We start from the raw sequence: 18,032 nt of genomic DNA, 5'->3' as shown, positions 1-18,032 counted from the left end.
GTCATAGTTCACGCTTCCATGTTATATTTTTTGTACTATTTTTAACTATATCACACTTTGTATGAGGGAAAACGTGAATTGAGGGATATTTTTGGCCACTGTGGAGACAACTGCAAAAAAAACACAAAGAAAACACAAAACTGTACAAAAATAATTGGTTACAATTACAAGTCCTGCATTTAAAATGTTACTTAAGTATAAGTAAGAACAATCAAAGAAATGTATAAAGTATTAAAAGTTAAAGTAGTCCATGCAGAGAAATTGTCCCGTGACTCTCATACTATTATTATATCATTATATTATTATTACATGCTTTAATGTAAAGCAAGATTTTCCTGTTGTGTTGTCATTTGTGTTATAATTATGGCAAAATATTGCTTGTGTGTGTCCAGAGTTTACCAGGTAATTACATATTCAAACATAGCCTTTCTATTAATGGATATAGCTTTAACTTACTCTCCTAGAGAGGAACTGTTAGTGCCTATGGGATACTGTACATATCTGCGCTGTTTGCTTTTTGTGTAGGCTTTATTGCAGCCAGCAGAGGGAGACACCTTCATTTGCGTTTGGCTTCAAAGTGTATTATTGTTTGCACTATCACTTTCATTCAGACACATTCCGATTGTAACAGTCAAAAGACATAGTTTCCTACTTTTCATGGATTTCCCCTCAAAGCCCATTCCTCCTCAGTTGTTACACATTTGATGGAAACCCTTTCATATATTCTCAATATTCTACACACAAAACAAAACAAGAGAAACAGCAAATCAAAATGCTGTGTGTATCTAAATGAGCTCTATGCATCGTGTAAAGCCTTGTTACATACATGGAAAGTGAATATTACATTCAACTTATAAATAAAAAGACACTGATATTTACAAACTTGGCCAGACCAAGCTTTTTTGTCTCCACTTTCTGCAATGTTTCCTTTGGCTGTACAGTAGACATTTTCCCTGCATGTGTTCAGTCACAATCAATCCACCTCCTTGTCCCCATCTTCCTTCTTCTGTTTCCAACAAGCCTTCTACTCCCTCTGCGTGCTACAGTATATTTATCCAAACTTTGAACTGTACTCTGATTTGGAACAATTTAACTGTTAATGTTTGCACCTGTGAGTGGTCAGCACGGCCAGATGTTGTGTTTTATTACTGGAGCTTTGTTGTAACTTCTGATTCCAATCTGATTCAAAATGTTTAAGTATTTGTGCAGAATGATGTTGGGGGTGTGGCGCCTCAGTTTTGGGTCATTGCACGTGTCAAATTCCTCCGCTCAAGTTATATTTATTCATTTAAAATCACGTTCAGCTATGCAGTCACAACGCACGCAAGAAAGCGACCCTTTAACTGCTTCTGCAGATGTATGTGGATCCAACAGAAGATTAAAATGAATCACCATGACTAAAACTGTTACGCTAAGCAACGCAATGAATCCCAACTCGGTATAAGAAATAGTATCCTCCTAACAAGACGGCTGATACCTGCTGCTCTGTAACCTTTCGGTTTGATTAGATGTTTGTAAGATGCATATCAGTGATGCATGCAGGAACAAGGAGTTCCATCAAGTCTTTTAAGATGTTTGTCCTGACAACCTAAACACGCTGACGGCAGCAAATCATCTCTTTCAGATTCAAGGAGAGCGAAGGAAGCATTTTAGACGACAGAGGAGCAGATAGTCCTGTCGTGGGTGTACACGTCCAGAGGGGCCAGATACTGGACTTCACACGCTGCATTTATCTGTCGTTACTTTGAAGGTAGATTCAAAGGGTTTGAATTTCAAAGCTCATGTCGCTGGTCAACCCATTATCATTGTAGATTATATACATCGGAGAGAACTAAATGCCACTGATACCACTCAAACACTTGTTCTCTTTGGTTCACCAGAATCATTTACAAGTTAAATCTGGGAAACATTTACCAAAATATTCATAGTAGACATAATCCTGTGTTGAAATTATTATTTTGTTTCGCCCTAGTCATTTATTTTACACATATAGAGAGATAAAATAACAATAATAAACTTTATTTGTAAGATACTGCTCATAAAATGCAACTAAAAGTGTCTTGAAATTACATGAAAAAGGTTATGACTTCACATCACATGTTTCCAGTTTCACTTCATTTTATGTCGCTCAGAAATTTCAATAAAGGTTGCAATAAGTGGCACCATTTTAAATAAATTATCTGAAGGTGAATCTTAAGATTGGTCTTCAAGGAATTTGCTGAGTTGGCGTGTTGGATACTTGGGCCAAGTCCAAGTTGTGTTACTTCTGTCAGTCTTTTAAACATTGTAGACGGCTGCAGTGATGCTAAACGCAAACCCTGATGAACAATTCAGAATCTCTGATACACTTGACTTGTAAGTCTTGAAAAGAAAAAAAGAGAGAAACGGAGCAACATTTTTCAACACGACACATGAAGTTCTGGTGATTTAAAACTGATGAGATGACCGATACAAACATCAAGAAGCGATATCAAATCCAACAGGACGGGAGTCTGAAAAGTCTCCTGCATGCCACGCTGACATCAGATGGTTTCATCGTCTTTAGATCATAAGCGTAATTGATTTCCCAAAGCTGCAAATGTTTATCTTCTATCCCGTCCACGAGGAACTTTGTGATAACATAGCTGCGGCTCGGCGACACAGAAGACACTCCACAAAGACTCTCCAAACAAACACTCTGGAAGGGTCGTTGAGTTCACGAAGGACGCACAGAAGGAAATGAAGGGGAAATAGATTGACACAGCATGGATACGTGAGGAACACGGTCTCTGCCACGATTGTGGTCAAGTAATGTTATGACCAAGGGATGAGATCGTGGTGAAACCTAAACACAAGATTTATTTGACAAGGCGATTTGTCCCTTCCCACAGTAAGTTGTCTTTGTGGTTATGCAACACAGAAAAAGAGGCCGCAGCCCGTGGTGATGGTATGATTACTGTTCAACAGGTGATACGGTGAGAAGTGAGTGTGATGCTCAGTGAGCACACAAGTTAAAGGTTCTATGCTGGAAATAAGGGCGTCCCCTGGGCACTGAAGGCCACAAAACTACACACATCTTTTTCAAATATTACCGCTAAATTGAAGAATTTTCAAACACAAGAAGTTGCAGAAGTTGTACATCGCCCCACTTAAAATGAAAAAATCCCTCTCTCTCTCTCTCTCTCTCTCTCTCTCTCTCTCTCTCTCTCTCTCTCTCTCTCTCTCTCTCTCTCTCTCTCTCTCTCTCTCTCTCTCTCTCTCTATAAACCCTAACCCTAACCCTAACATCGATGGAAAAAGTGTGAATTCTGTGACTGGCCCGACAAGAGACAGCCAAAGTAACTGAACACACCTGTGTGGGAGTGTAGGGCCTTTAAAGGTTTTGTGCTTTTCTCAGCTGATCTCAATAGAAGTTTTTAACAATCAGAAAACAATAACTTCAAGTGAGTCTGGTGCTCCTCCATATATTAAAAGGCCTGCTTATCAATTATGGAGTAAGTGCAATTCTGTGCTTTAATTATTACTGTTGGGTTTACAATGTTTGGACACTTTTTGGATAGCAGATAATCTTCTCCAACAATTTTGGTTTCCATAATTCCAATTTATAGCAACTATACTTTCATGGAAAATTGTTGCTAAAAACAGCCCTGAATCCAAAGAATCACAATTTGCTTTTCACACTCAGAGCATATAGCAGGTTGTGGTGAAAAGTGATGATTTGACCAATGAATGCTCAACCCCAGTTAGAATGATATCTCAGCCTTTGAAGCAGAGCAGAATTATATAACAAGCTTTAGTATCTATTTCAAACTGCTATTTCATCTCCATCTTTCGACCCTCAGTGTGAACTTCCTGTTATGTTTTCGTTTCTAATTAAACCGAGAACGATACGGGCACTTCAAGGGTATGGCTCTCAAAGCAAGATGCCTGCAGTCCCGCTGTAATCCAAGTGGGGTCAGAACAGATAACCTCACATTTTTCTTTCACTCTGTCGGATGATTTTTTTTATTTATGAACCAGACAAAAGATTTTGTCTTTTGATTAAAAAAATATATTAGGTCTTTGCTATCCTAATAATAATGTATTGTACACTGTTCCACAAGTAAAGTCAAATAGCATGGTCTATCTCAACCAAACTAGCTCTTTAAACACCTGCGTGCCTTAAACGGTTGGAAATGACACTTTAGGTGATAAAGCAAGTGGACTAAACAGATAATTATTCCACGATGCAATCTGATAAAACAATATGTAGGACATTTACACAAGCTGTTGGAGCAACACTTAAATCTCAGATATTACTCAAGAGTAATGCTTCAGTTAACAGAATACAGTTATCCGTCACTGTCCAGTATCTAAGTTGGCAAATGTACAGTAGAGAAGAAACACTTGGATCTGACGGAACACTTTCAGGGTGATTTATTAGTGGAGTTGTTTGCTGTCATTTCAAAACTGGGAGATAATTAGGACCTCTTCATAGAGCGCGGCCCAGCCCGGGGCATGTCAGTCAGTCTGTTTAGCTTGCAAGGCCTGTTTCAGCTTGCGTGAGAACGTTATGGCGAACTGGTGCCAACGTACGTAGGAAGGGTAATAATTCATTGGACAGGGTGACAAAAAAAAGGTGCAGTCTATTTTCAACACAAATGCTGCAGGGGTGGTGGCATCAAAAGAGACACGGATCCACAACAGATGTCCTCACTCCACATCTGCTCTCCTTCACGTCGTGACGTCTTTTGGTACTTTTTTGATTACAGAAAGTGCACTCAGCGGCGACATCTGATATAGTATAGTGTGTGCATGGAGGCGCAGCTGTTCTCCGTTTTCCAGCAAAGCACTGGTAAAGCGCTTACGTTCATGTGGATCCACGCCACCGACAATTAGTGGCCCCAGTCCTGGTGGGAATGAGGATGGCCTCTCGTTGCCTTTGGTGAGGTGCAAGGAACTGAACTCAAGCATCACAAGTGGGAGAAACCTGAGTTGTGCAGGCAAGGCCTCTTTATGATGGAAACAAGCAAACACACACATGCAACACACAATAATTATGATTAATATTCAGAATAGTCTGCTCATTTGAATGCTTTGAAACACACTGTTCCCATTATTAATTCCTTGCTCTTTTGAAGTCAATGACTTCATAAAATATTTCAGGTTGCCATAGATAGCTGATTTACTGCCTGTATCTGCAGTTTTATCTTGGGAGCCTAAATGACCCCTCCACTAAATCACATTTCTCTAGTTGACTGCACCTTTCGCCAGAGGTTCCCATGCATGCCCTCGGCTCAGAGGCCTAACTGACAAGACAATAGCCCACATAAAACATTGCAGCAGTATCACACAGGAAAAGAGTGCACTTACAAGGGTTAAAAGTTGTGGCAAATTTGGTTCATGAATCACAGTATGATGGAAAAAGTCAAAATTGACCCAGTCAATAGCACCAAGGCAAAGCAATAGCTTTACCCAGTTCCCATAGAAAACCATCCAGAACCAATGGGCTCGTTGACCCAGTGTGAGAGTTGTGATTTGTACTACTTTTGGGTCATTCCCACACTCTTTTTAAATGTTATGTCAATGTTATGTTTTTAATGGGCACATCATTTTGCACAACTTACAATGCATTTGAAAGTTTTTCAGGTTTGTTGGCTCAAAAACAACAACAACATATCTTTGCTTAAATAACCCAGCAGTCGTAAAACAATGACATTAACACTGGATTAAAAAACTGATTAGTAATGAGTAAAGTAAATCCAGCATTGCATCTGTTTTTAGACCCAGTGATTTGTAGTGTATTATAATTTTAGTGCAGCATGTGCTTTTAAAGACCCTATGATTCATAACCATATTTGCTTCCCTGCTCGTACATCGTGTAATTAATGAATTGGTTTCATACATTAGTCACAACTGGCAGAGCATCCGGGTTTGATTTATGAGGTGCTGAAATCCGAAAACAAATCAGGTTATAAGCAGCATTAACAAAATCGACATTATTTCAGTGCACCATTTGTGAGAAAACCTCAGAGTGAGGCGCAGTAATGGGATTCCCAGGCAGAGCAGCAGCTCAAATGACTGCATCTGGAGAAGCTCTGCCGACAAATTAACCTGTTTTTACATGAATGATTATCAGTGTAATGAGGGGGAATTCTACCCTTTGTGTATTAGGTGATCACAGGAGATTATTAGAGAAAAAGAAGGAGAAACATTCCTATACTAGGCAGCTGTAAAGAAAAAAAAGCTCAGTGCTTCGAGAATTACTTACTGAGGAGCCGAGTTGGCAGGGACAGCAGTGCAAGCTGGGAAACGCTGCTGGATTCCCGTATGTTTGAGCACGTGACTTACCGTTGGAACATCTCCTTGTGGACCCGAAGCCATGTGTTTACCCTATTTCCCAACATGTTTACTGCTCAAAGCTGACACCAACACCTTTAAAACTACTCTACTCCGTCTGATGAGGTGGCTGTTATGACCGCATTGAATGATTGCTATCGTGACTGTCTTTGTTTTTTCACCGATTTGTGCTGCATCATCATTAAATGAATATTTAAAGGAATAGCTTGACATTTTGGGTGTTGCCGTGAGTTAGATGAGAAGATCAATACAAATGTCTTCTGTCTGGAGCTAGCGCCAGCAGCTAGTTAGCTTTGCATAAAGACAGGAAACAGGGCGCATGCTTTTAGTGTATCGTGCGTGTTAGCGTGCCCTGCTGGCTAGCTCACGGCGCTGCTCTGCACTGCTCTCATACGGCGGTTACAGCAGCTAACACTGTCCTGACTAACGATATGGTTGTGGATGCGTACCCGCACCCTCCGGTTCCCCCTCAGGGAAACACTGTTAGCTCTGTCAGCACTTTCGCCATAGTTTGCATTGTTAGCACAGTGAGCCGCCTGCGCATGCATTGCCATGTTGAGAGCCATTGAAAGGCAATAGAAATGCTGCCAATCTCATATTATGCACCTTTATACCAAAATGTAAATTGCAATGTCCTGAAACTTCCAGGAATTACTGAGCTTGGCCAAACAACAGTCGGGCACACGATTCCTTGTACTTTTTGTCCAAAACAAGGTGTAATGTATTCATAAAGTTTGTCACGTAAAAACATCAGAAAAGATTAAATAAACAGGATGAAAAATAACTGATATCACTGGTTAGATTTGAACCGAGAGCATTGGAGGAGCACAGCAAGTGCTCATTGATTTCAATGGTTAATGTTTCTTTTGGACTTTTCCTCAGTAATAGTCTGTACACACAATAAAAAAAAGAGAGAGAGTTATGTACCTGATATGAATTTACTGATTCAGTGAACTGATTTGACCTGCTGTGGACTGAACACTTTGATAGATGTGACCCTCGTGAATACACCCACACACATATTGAATTCAACCACCACCATATGCTACAATGCTTTTCATGAAATCAGAGGAACGCTTTTATCTACTACAACAATTTCTCAAAGCAAAAAAAACGTATACGCTTACACATGTACAATAAGTTTGTTTGAAGATCCATATATCTGTGTCTGATTGGCTTGCTGTCTGACAGGTCAACTCATGTGGTTAAGTTTTTCCTAGTTGCGTGGGTGTTATGTAACAGTGGAGATCAAAGTCACACATTGGCTGCTGATTTCATGGGAACTTGCTGGTGTGCAAAATTCTGCTTTAAAACCTTTGAAATAAGTCGCTCTACACACTGTATATTTGTGTAGGATTTAACCATGTCAGCAGGGTGACTCATTCCTTGCCTGGAGCTGTTCGCATTGCCGTCCCGTACCAGACCGAACACACAGCCAGGCTGCACTGAGCTACAGATAACTATATTGATAAGTAAAGATGTGAGTAGATTCAAATGTGATCATAAAGCAGAGATTTTAACATTTAAAAAAGTGTTGTGTTTGACTGATTTTGTAATTTGTTGCTGCAGCTTGGCAAGGCCTCCCTTGCAGAACAGGTTTCCAGCTACAATTTGACTCACCTGGTTAGTTAGATAAAATAAAATATGGAAACTATAAAGTGTATCATAAGACATGGCAACAAAAGAGTATTCACGAGCTTAGGCCCCCACCTCGGCCGGAGCGAGCCTTCGTCAGTTGTTTGGAGTGTTGAGGAATGGTTGATGGAGATTTGGCCTGGTGCGGTTTGGGAGAGGCTTAGCTGCGGATCCACTGCGGCTCCCGGGCCTTGCAGACCCCCAAAATAAGCCTGTGCGCTGGTCGGCAAGATCGAGTGAGGATTTGTGGGTCTAAAGACGGCGTTGGATATGGCCGAACCGATGTTGGACGGGTGTCTGCAGGAGGGCTGAACTTCTGGAATGGGAAACGAGAAGCCATGGCATTGAGGTGGCCCAGACGTGAGCTGCATCGAGGACGCGCCCTTGGCGGACGGGTGTCGCGGCGTCATTTGATGATTGGGTAACCGACTGCTGGTTGTCAGGAGTTTAAGGAATGGACTTGCTGGCCCATCCGCGGCCCCACGTGATGGCTGTGGCTACTATTGGTCCGATTTCATAGCATGAGGGGAAACGACTTGGCATCTGCTTGCAAGATCCGAGGCTGGTCTACGGCAATGTCGTCCGTCGTGGAAACCCCCCAAAAGACGGCAGAGGCAGCGGCATCGTTGTTGGCCAATGTGTGGGTCCATCGCTGGAAGTGGGCGGGGTGGGGGCACTGGCATCCCGGTGCCCGGTGTCCCGGAAAGTTGCTGTGGTTGCTGGAAGTAGGTGGCCGGGGGGCGTTGGCGTCCTGCGTTCCGTTGTTGCGGTTCGTTGTTGCTTGCTGCGTTCGGTGGTTGTGTTGTTGCGGTTAGAGAGGGGGACAGCTTAGAGAGGGGGACAGAGGCAAGAAGACCTGGCAACCCGGTGCCAGGAATCTGCATAGAGGGAAGAGTATGCGTAGTAGGAAGCGCAAGATAGGGGAGGGGGACAGAGGAGAGGGAACCTGGCAACCCGGTGCCAGGAATCTCTTAGAGGGGGGGGACAGAGGAAATAAGACCTGGCAACCCGGTGCCGACAGCTTAGAAAGGGGGGCAGAGGAAAGAAGACCTGGCAACCCGGTGCCAGGAATCTCTTAGAGGGGGGGACAGCTTAGAAAGGGGGACAGAGGGAAGAAGACCTGGCAACCCGGTGCCGGCAAGTTTTATCTCCAATTATACAAACAGGAAAGACACAACCGTACCTGCTCCTAGGTTACTTGCACTCCAGCAATTTAGTGTGTTTTCTTTAAGTTGGGTCGCTTAAAAGAGACAAAAAATAAGAATGGCCAACATTTTCTGTTTAAATATGCAAATGAGGCATGATCCAATGCTAACTGTTGGTGAAATTGGGAGAAATGTACAGACGCAATTGGATAATAAAATAAACACCTAAATGTACCTAAATGTATTTTGGATGTTTTCTCTCCACTAGTCTAACTAAGAAGACGTCTTCTGGAAGCAAAATGGCCCAAACTCTCAACGTTGATCGGTGATATTTTGATACACCTCAGAACCAGTGTCCTCTTCCGTACTGCTTTCAACAGAAAAAATTGTCCCAATCAAAACTGTCAGAATAAATGTCAGATCCTGGGAAAGTTAAAACAGAACCATCTACTTGGTGTGTGAGGGTGAAATGACCAGTTAAGCTCTCATCAAACAAGGCCTTGTTGTTCTGATTAGATCACTCCGATCATATTGCTCCATGGGCGTACAGCACAGACAAAGGAGGATCTTGGCACTAATGTGAGACAAACACACACCAGAGAATCGTGTTTTCTCCGAGTAACATTTCCTTTTTTTTATCACCTGAGGGAAGACGCACATGGCTCGTCTACCACCGTTTAGCATGCCATTAATCAGTTCCTACATTAGTTCAGCTTTGGTTCTGGCACATTTCCAGACTGGGATTGTTTAGTGTTCTCTTCAACCGAGTGTGACAGCAGACGTGGAGGAGCAGCAGGTGTTCTCTGCTGTTTGTTGGTGAGCACATGAGGGGACAGGGTGCAGGGAGTCACTGAAAGACCCTGACATGGAGAGCAGCTTCACAGGTTTCCTCCAGCGTCGTGACGACGTTCCTGTCAACTTGTTTATGATTCAGGATTCTCTCTCCCAAGCATCGCCACCTCTATCCTTAACATTTCCAACAGAAATAATCCTAATTTATCGCTGATTGAAAGAAAAGACTTGCTTCTAAGAGCTGAGGTCAGTGGAGGGCTTGTTCCACGGATCATTGGGTCCCGCTACTGTACAATCACATTTTCATTCAATTAATGTGTGTTGTTCACAGAGTCTGGAGGATACTCTGACACTACTCTTGCAATGTGTTTGTCTAAGCCACTGCATTACTTGTTTAAGCTTAATTGCAATGAGCCTAGGTTGTGTTTATTGTTTGAGGAGAGAAGCTGTCTCGGGTAGGGGTGTAACAATACGCGTATTCGTATTGAACCGTTCGGCACGAGGCTCACGGTTCGGTACGCATGACGAACCGAATACGTTTGAATAAAAAAAAAATAATAATAAAATGTATTTAAAAAAAAAAAGAAAAAAACTTTATTTAACCAGGTAGTCCCATTGAGATTAAAAATCTCTTTTGCAAGATGTAAGTAACAATACAAGATGTAAGCAAGATGTAAGTAACAATACTACATAACATTTAGGAGCAGTTTTTGTTTTTTATGCTTATGTGTTGCTAAGAAGACACCCCAGAAGATGAGTCACTCAGGTATAGTTCCATCATTGTTCAAAGTCAAAGAATAACTTCATGATGTTAGTAGTAATGAATAAATATATTTTAAAATAAAGTACATTTCTCTGGCATTTATAGTTTTCTACTGTACCGAACGTACCGAACCGTGGCTCCACTGTATCGTACCGAACTGTGAATTTTGTGAACCGTTACACCCCTAATCTCGGGCCAGGTCTACTTCCTGAGACACAGATTTTGTTCCCCCTCAGACTAAGACTCCGATTTTGTGTGTGTCTGGCATTAGCTATTTGACACACAACCAAGATCCAGAGGCTGTTACATTTAGAAAAATCTAAATTTGACATAACCTTACCCCAGAGTGTTAAACTTGCGGTTATTTGTCTAGAAACTGTGGAGAAGCCTGTTCTTCTCGGGGCCGTTTGTCTGTGCTAATGGGGGGGGTCATGAGATGATCTCACCAAACCACAGCAGGAAAAAGAGTGTGGGAAACTTGGTGCTCATTTTATGAACTTCCGCTTTATGTTGATAATATATGATGACATGCGAAAGGTTATGTTTGCCGTGAAACAATGGCATGAACTTGAATTTACAGCTTCACGATAGATAGACCGTACATATCTTTTCATGTTTACAGATATGAAAAGTGATACAACAACAACTATATGTCCACATGTTTAATTCCACAACACAATATAAAAGGAATACAAAATAAAGTGCATAATTTCAAGACCGGATTAGAAGATAAATTAAAAGACCTTGTTTAATAGGCCGCGTGTTTGTCAAACTTCAACCAAATCTCATTATAATCTCGTAAAATCTTGAGGGGTGCGATACCCAGCATTTAACCACACGAACAAGCTTGTCTAGAATTAACAGGAACAAGAGAAACAAGAAAGGCAAGAATGTGATCCGCGACTTGAAGCAACAATCTGGAGCCAAGTTAATAACGCTGCTGAAACTAAGACATGAAGCTCATTTGAGTGGAAAAGCTCAAACAAACGTGGGTTCAAAAGTTCAGTCTATTTTATATATATATATATATATATATATATATATATATATATATATATATATATATCTTTTTTTTTTTTTTTTTTTGTGGTAAGACAGCAGCTCAAGGTGTCAATTGACGAACGAGACATTAAAAAGGGGAATTCTGTCATTGGAAAAAATGTGGCAAAGAATAGGATCACAAAACCCCAAGGTCCTCTCTGACCTTTTCTGTGATTTTGACTTGACAATAAAACGATTGCGTGAGAATAATCAGCAGAATAACTGCAGATGGAAATAACTGGCCTAACTACAACATTCTGTAAAGTCCTGATTTTCTGGATGTTAGTGCTGGAAGATTGCGATTCATGAGCTTGCGTTCTGATCAAACAAATACTTAGGATAATCCCTTTAGAGTTGTGATTCATCGATAACAACCTTCTCCTAGAGAAGAATCATTTTATTACGAACAACATTTTACACAACATCGACCAACTAGAACACCATTTTTCTCAAGCTGACAGGTGAAATGTCTTCATATTAGTACTACTTTTCTGGAGCTAGTGTTAATGACTATGAAAACAAAGTTCTTATAATTTGAGATGACATGCATGTGTGTGTGTGTGTGTGTGTGTGTGTGTGTGTATTCCAGGGCCCAGGAACAAAAATGCGGTGTTGACCATATAATAATACTGCACTGTACATTAGTCATGGAACTAACACAACATGTCCTTCAAAAAGAGCTGTACACCAGAGATTTTTTCAAACAAAAGCAATCCTTACAATGGCAGCACACATGCCAGTGTTACTCATAAGGATCACATTCGATACTGTTTTCATTTACCATAGTGACCACAAATCGTGTGACTCGATTATTCAAAATGTCTGGCCCCATCTCCTTTACAGTCAAGGTTTTTACGCAAGACTGAGCAAAGTAGCTGAAATTCGGAAGGATATCTTTTCCATCGCCGACACTTGAGAAGTGGCTCATCTCTGTTAAAACATCTGTTTTGGGCAAAATGACAAAGTCTGCTCACACGGTCAGAGTTAGTCATCACTTGAGGTTGCTGGGTGCTGAAACAGAGAACAATAGGAGGGTCACAGCACTTCAAGTTTTTTCTTTCTTTCTCGCCTCATGTGCCCGACTTCACAAGAGGAGTCAGTTATTATTTTGATGTGCCTTTTCCGATTTTTCAGAGGTTGAAGAGCTCACTTTTGTTGGAGTCGTTCAGAAGACAATCTACCTCAGAGCAAACCTTTCTCCTTGTTCAGAGTTAAGTCAGATGCATTTCTCCTCCTCTGTGTCAGCACTCAATGACACCTGGAGTGCCGGGTCTTTTGGGCATGGCAGAGCTGAAAACTCCCTCATTACAGTTGTCCCTTCCCTACTCTGAACCTCAACGCTGCCCTGCTCGAACGAATAGGAAGCTTGTGAGTTTCTGACGGATGAAGGTCGTGAACCAGAGAGTCCGTCTGCTTTGTGGCAGGTTCCTTTGTCGACTTCACTTCCCTCTGGCAGGTAGAGGAAGGTCTGGGAGGTGCTGGTGAAGTCTCGCAGGTCGTGGGAAACCAGGGAGTGCGAGTCCCGGTTCGAGATGGCCGAGGAGAGCCGAGTGTCTACTGTGTCTACACAGCCTCTGTTGCCGCTGTGCTCCCATATTGCAAAAGAAGCACTTGATGTTCTCAATGAGTTTGAGGAGAACAGCCTTGCGGAGCAGGATGTAGATCCAGGGGTCAAGAATGGGGTTGAATGAGGCGAAACGTATCGCTCGTAGATCAGGGTTCTTGTCCAGCCTCAGCTCCACTGGAGTCTTATACAGCTGGTTGAGAAACACCTGAGCCTGCAGAGAAAGAGAGAATACAGATTGAGTCGATTAGAGGAAGAGTGAAAAGCATACTAATGAAAACATGGAGCAGTAAAAGAGAAAGAGTGGGTAAAAGTGAAACAATTACAAATAGAAATATATTTGAACGTTTTCTCTAATTACCCACTGGAATTTGGATCAAATTCCATGTTAAAAAAATAAATACCTTTCTGCTTAAAAAAGCCTTGCGTAAAAGGTGCATGATGGATAGAAGGAACAGAAGAGTATGAGAGTAGTGTCTTAAAAAGGGCAAAGAAAAGGCTATTAAGTACAACAATTCATATATTCTAACTTTGCTTTCTAATCATCCACTTGAACTTGGATCAAAATGCATGACCAAATTGTTTTGTCTCCAAAAAAAGTGCGTAAAAGATCAGTGCGTAAAGGACAGAAATAGCCCACTGAGCGCAGATGACTTACGACAAGTGGTATGGAGCAGATAAGCACCACTACCGAAGTGCCTATAAGCAGAATGACCATCTGAATCTCTGCACCGGCCAGACGTCCAAAGCTGCGTCCTCTCTTCGGCGGCTCCACGTTGCGCCCTAGATCGGTTCCCAGCGACGTCCTGCGCACGAAGCGCCGGTGCATCCGGATCAAAGCCGCGCACACCAGCACGTTACAGACAACAGTGGCGAGAATGAGAAGAGAGCTGAAACCCGCATACGTATATGAGTAGGCGGCATCGCTGGTCTTGTTGCTCCTCCACTCTAGAAAACACCAGGTTTGCGGGTATTGTTTCTTCACCTGTCAAAAGCCGACAATCGGCAGGGCGCAGAAAAGCGCGTTGGAGATGTAGATCGCCAGGAGGGTCAAACCCGCCAGTTTCTGGTCCACATAGTCATTGTAGAAGTAGGCATGGTTTATAGCGATGTATCTCTCCACCGACATGGCACAGATGATACTGAGCCCCGACAGAGAGAAGAAAAGCAAGGTGAATCCGAAGTACTGGCACAGCGGGTCCTCTCCTGGCCACGATCCTTTCACGTAAGTGGCGATGGTGACCGGACTGGCCAGCAGTGTGCCCAGGAGGTCCGTAACTGCCAGTCCACACACCAGCGTGTAAAACGTGGTTTCCTTCTGTTCCTTGCGAGATTTACAAAGAACCACGATGGCGATGACATTCCCAACCACCCCGAAAATGAACATAATAGACGGAATGATCGGGACCATGGTCCTCCCTGTCATCGACTGATTACTCATCGTTATGTCCTTCAAAGTTCAAGACCAGTGAAACTATTTTTCTGAACGCCAGTATGTCCAGTCCAGACCAGGAAACTTATTTGCACGTGAAACAAACCGTGGCAACATTTTAAATATCGGGGGGGAAAAGATTGCACCTTTTCTTAAAACCAACTTCTAAAAAAAGATCTCCTCCCGGCAGAGCATCGTGGCTGCTGCTGTCGTTACCGACGGCAACTATCAGATCCTCAGCTTTGCGAGACAGAAGCACATTTCACTCACCAGGTCGGAGAGATAAACGCAGCCAACAGACACCGGTGGCTTCATTGAAATGAGGCTCTGCCTTCAAGTTTCCTGCAGGGTTCAGTCCCTCCCCTTCACTTCTCTCCACAACCCTCGTAAGCTGGTGCAGGGTAGGCCTTGGAAACACCATCACACAGACCTAAACATACAACACAACTTGTTCAACACAACATTTTGAATGAAAAAAACTCACAAAAGACGATTACAAATCTTACAAGTGTACGTGTGCTTTTAAAATTACCATATTGTCAAATTAACATGATGTTTGCATTATATTTTAGACAACTATAGGCTTCTGGAGCAATAATGGTCAACAGTTTGATAATTTCACAGATCGAAAATGTGTTCTTTGTTCGAACCAAACATTCCTGTCATCTTAAAAGTGGCACAAAAAAGCAGGATAAAACAAAAATATATGAAGAATAATCTTTGCAGAAGCAAGGTGAAAGAAATGACAATAAAGAAGACAATGTAGGGAATAGAAATATGACATTAAAATACAATTCACACAAAAGACACGACTAAAACTTGCTGTAAAACCCAAAGAAAAAATGCAGGTATAGTTGTTCTAAAATGATTTCCTGACTATGAAACTCATTGGTTAGGATTGATTTTGGATATTTGTTTGCTCCATAATTATGGATTAAAAATCAACACAATGTCAAACCACTAATCATTTGTTCCTGGTTATTCTCTTATTCAGATTTGTTCACCAAATGTCATGCAAATATATTCATAAACCTGTCAGCTATTCTGCTCAGAATTAATTTTTTCTAAGAAAAACAAAATTAAAGAGCCTGTTTCTTTTAAAATCCAGTCCTCTAACACATTTTGTCTCAATAACAGCTCATGCAAATGACAACAACATAATGAAATTAGTGCCCATCATTTATGGGAGAGAAAATAAACACGCTGTCCTGCTGGGAGGGCGATGCCACCAGTGTCTCTGACATGATGTCTTGTGACTTTAACTGAAAAACAAAACATGTTATTATTCACTCTGTATGGCATAGATCTCTTTATAAAACGCTCCTGTAATCAGATATTTCTTCGTCCAGACATTTGGACCTGATTTCTTCCAAAGAATGATCAGAAAGAGAAGCTGTGAGGTTGAGAGCATCATTTAGATTGATGCTTCTTTAAACATGTTTATAACAGTGAGCTTTTTATTTTTATCATGTCTGATTCTGATGACCATAGGGTTTGCATGTTTTCATAAATTATTCATAAAACACCATGCAGCTAAAACTGACATTTGACTCATGGTTTAAAATGAAACATTTTTTTAAAAAGAGTGAAAAACACCAAGAAGCTCTTGCAATAGTAGTTAGCAAGCAGCAAACATGCACGCAGATTAGCTTGTTAGCTCGTCTACCATCTCGATTCTTGTTTGTTTTGCTCTGCTTGAGCCCTGCTGCGTGACGTCAGCCCACCAGGCTGACCCTGTGCTCTTGGAAAACACACTTGTTGTTTTCTTTGTTGCCACTTTCTGGCATTTATTTAAACATAGAAAAGAGGAAACTCCCTGTGATTACGGGCGTAGTATAGCCTTGGAAAAATAATGAAAAAATATTTTCTTAAGCATGCCAGAGTGTGGACTGAATATACCATGATTGGCCTTAACGTGTCAACCCTTTGAAAAACAGCCGTTACGTAATGTGTTTACCACCCTGTGCGTACGAATGAAATATGATTTCAGCCTCCTCTTGAGTTTTTCTGTACGTGTGTGTTTGGTTTCAATCCTCGCAGAATGTTCTGTAAGTAGATTTGAAAGATTAGGGTTCACATGAATGTGCTTTTCCTGGATTTGTTTGTTGAAGTCAGATAACCTGCAGCGTGGTCAAACTGCAATCACCCCCAGCAACTGCTGAAAGAATCGCAAACACAATTCAAGTCTATGTTTTGTAAATAGACAATCGCGCAGCCTGTTTGGGCATTTGTTTTTCTGGATATACTTTGTAGTTTAAAGAAAGCAAAGAAAAAACAACTTCCAAAACATACTTTTTCTTCCATGGCTGTAATTCCTGTGCCAAACAATTGCTACATTGTGGAACATGACTACATTCTTGGAACGTTTTTTTTGTTGGCTCTATTGATTCTTATATCCTCGTGATAGCTGTTATGGATTTGACTTTGTTTCTTACAACCAAGAGACAATTAAACCAAGGCAGGAACACTAGAAATGCAATTACAGGAACGTGGCACACTGGATTCGCCACGATATTTAGGTGTGCCTCTCGACAGTTTCCCTTGCAACAATGCGTCTGTGTTTCGGTTTAATGTCTGGGTTGAGCCCTATCGCCTGAGATCACGGTGTGCCACAGACCTTTTTATTTAAAAAAACAACAGCTACCTGCAGAGTCAAGCATGATGTCTGCGAACGGGTACGGACACATTCGGTAGCTTGTGGGATAAAGAAAACTGTCTTCATTCCAGCTTTACTGTACACACCCACATATTTAATAACTGACAAAACTGACTCTGTACGAGCACAATTTACATTTCAACTGACTTGTATACATGCTGATGATTTAAACTTGCACAACAATAAAAGCAGACATGATCAATGGTCTAGTTTCAACAGTCTTACGTTGATAATGTTTCCATGTTGTTGAGGGGAAACAGTCTGGCTCTTTTCTAAAGGAACTAAGTCTCATATACCAGCACCTCTAAAGCTCACTAACAAACATCTTTCATCTTATTTCTTTAATCTGTAAAAAAAAAAAAAATCCAAAATCTTGGCAGGGAGCTGTTGCCAGGCTTGGGACAGGAGGTTGCTGGTCCAGCGTTTATGCTAAGCTAAGCTGCTGGCTCCAGAGTCATATTTACACAGAGCGCGGCTTCAATATTGAGCTTTGCCAAAATGTCAAACTCGTCATTTAAAAGGTGAGTTGCTTCCAAAGCCAGAAATTATAGAAATCAATCTTTTTTTCATGTTGTGGTAAAAACAAACAAAGCAAATACCTGGAAAGTTGCAAAAACACTCATTCACTAATGTGTAAACATATACGTTTTAAAAAATGAAATAAAATAAAAGCAAGATTTCTTGCT

The 18,032-nt window shown here is 41.4% G+C and overlaps 1 protein-coding gene across 1 annotated transcript; it reads right to left on the bottom strand.

The window, feature by feature from the left end:
* Window positions 1–12,910: 12,910 nt before the first annotated feature.
* ptger4a (prostaglandin E receptor 4 (subtype EP4) a) lies at window positions 12,911–14,699 on the bottom strand (the record flags this gene model as incomplete). The annotated part of the gene is given in 4 exon segments (XM_079270965.1): window positions 12,911–13,277; window positions 13,279–13,472; window positions 13,917–14,246; window positions 14,250–14,699. Coding segments are annotated over 4 exon segments (1,341 nt in total).
* Window positions 14,700–18,032: the final 3,333 nt, after the last annotated feature.

Source organism: Melanostigma gelatinosum (assembly GCF_949748355.1).
Source record: "Melanostigma gelatinosum genome assembly, chromosome: 6".
NCBI lineage: Eukaryota > Metazoa > Chordata > Actinopteri > Perciformes > Zoarcidae > Melanostigma > Melanostigma gelatinosum.
This window is presented reverse-complemented; position numbering and strand designations above follow the sequence as displayed.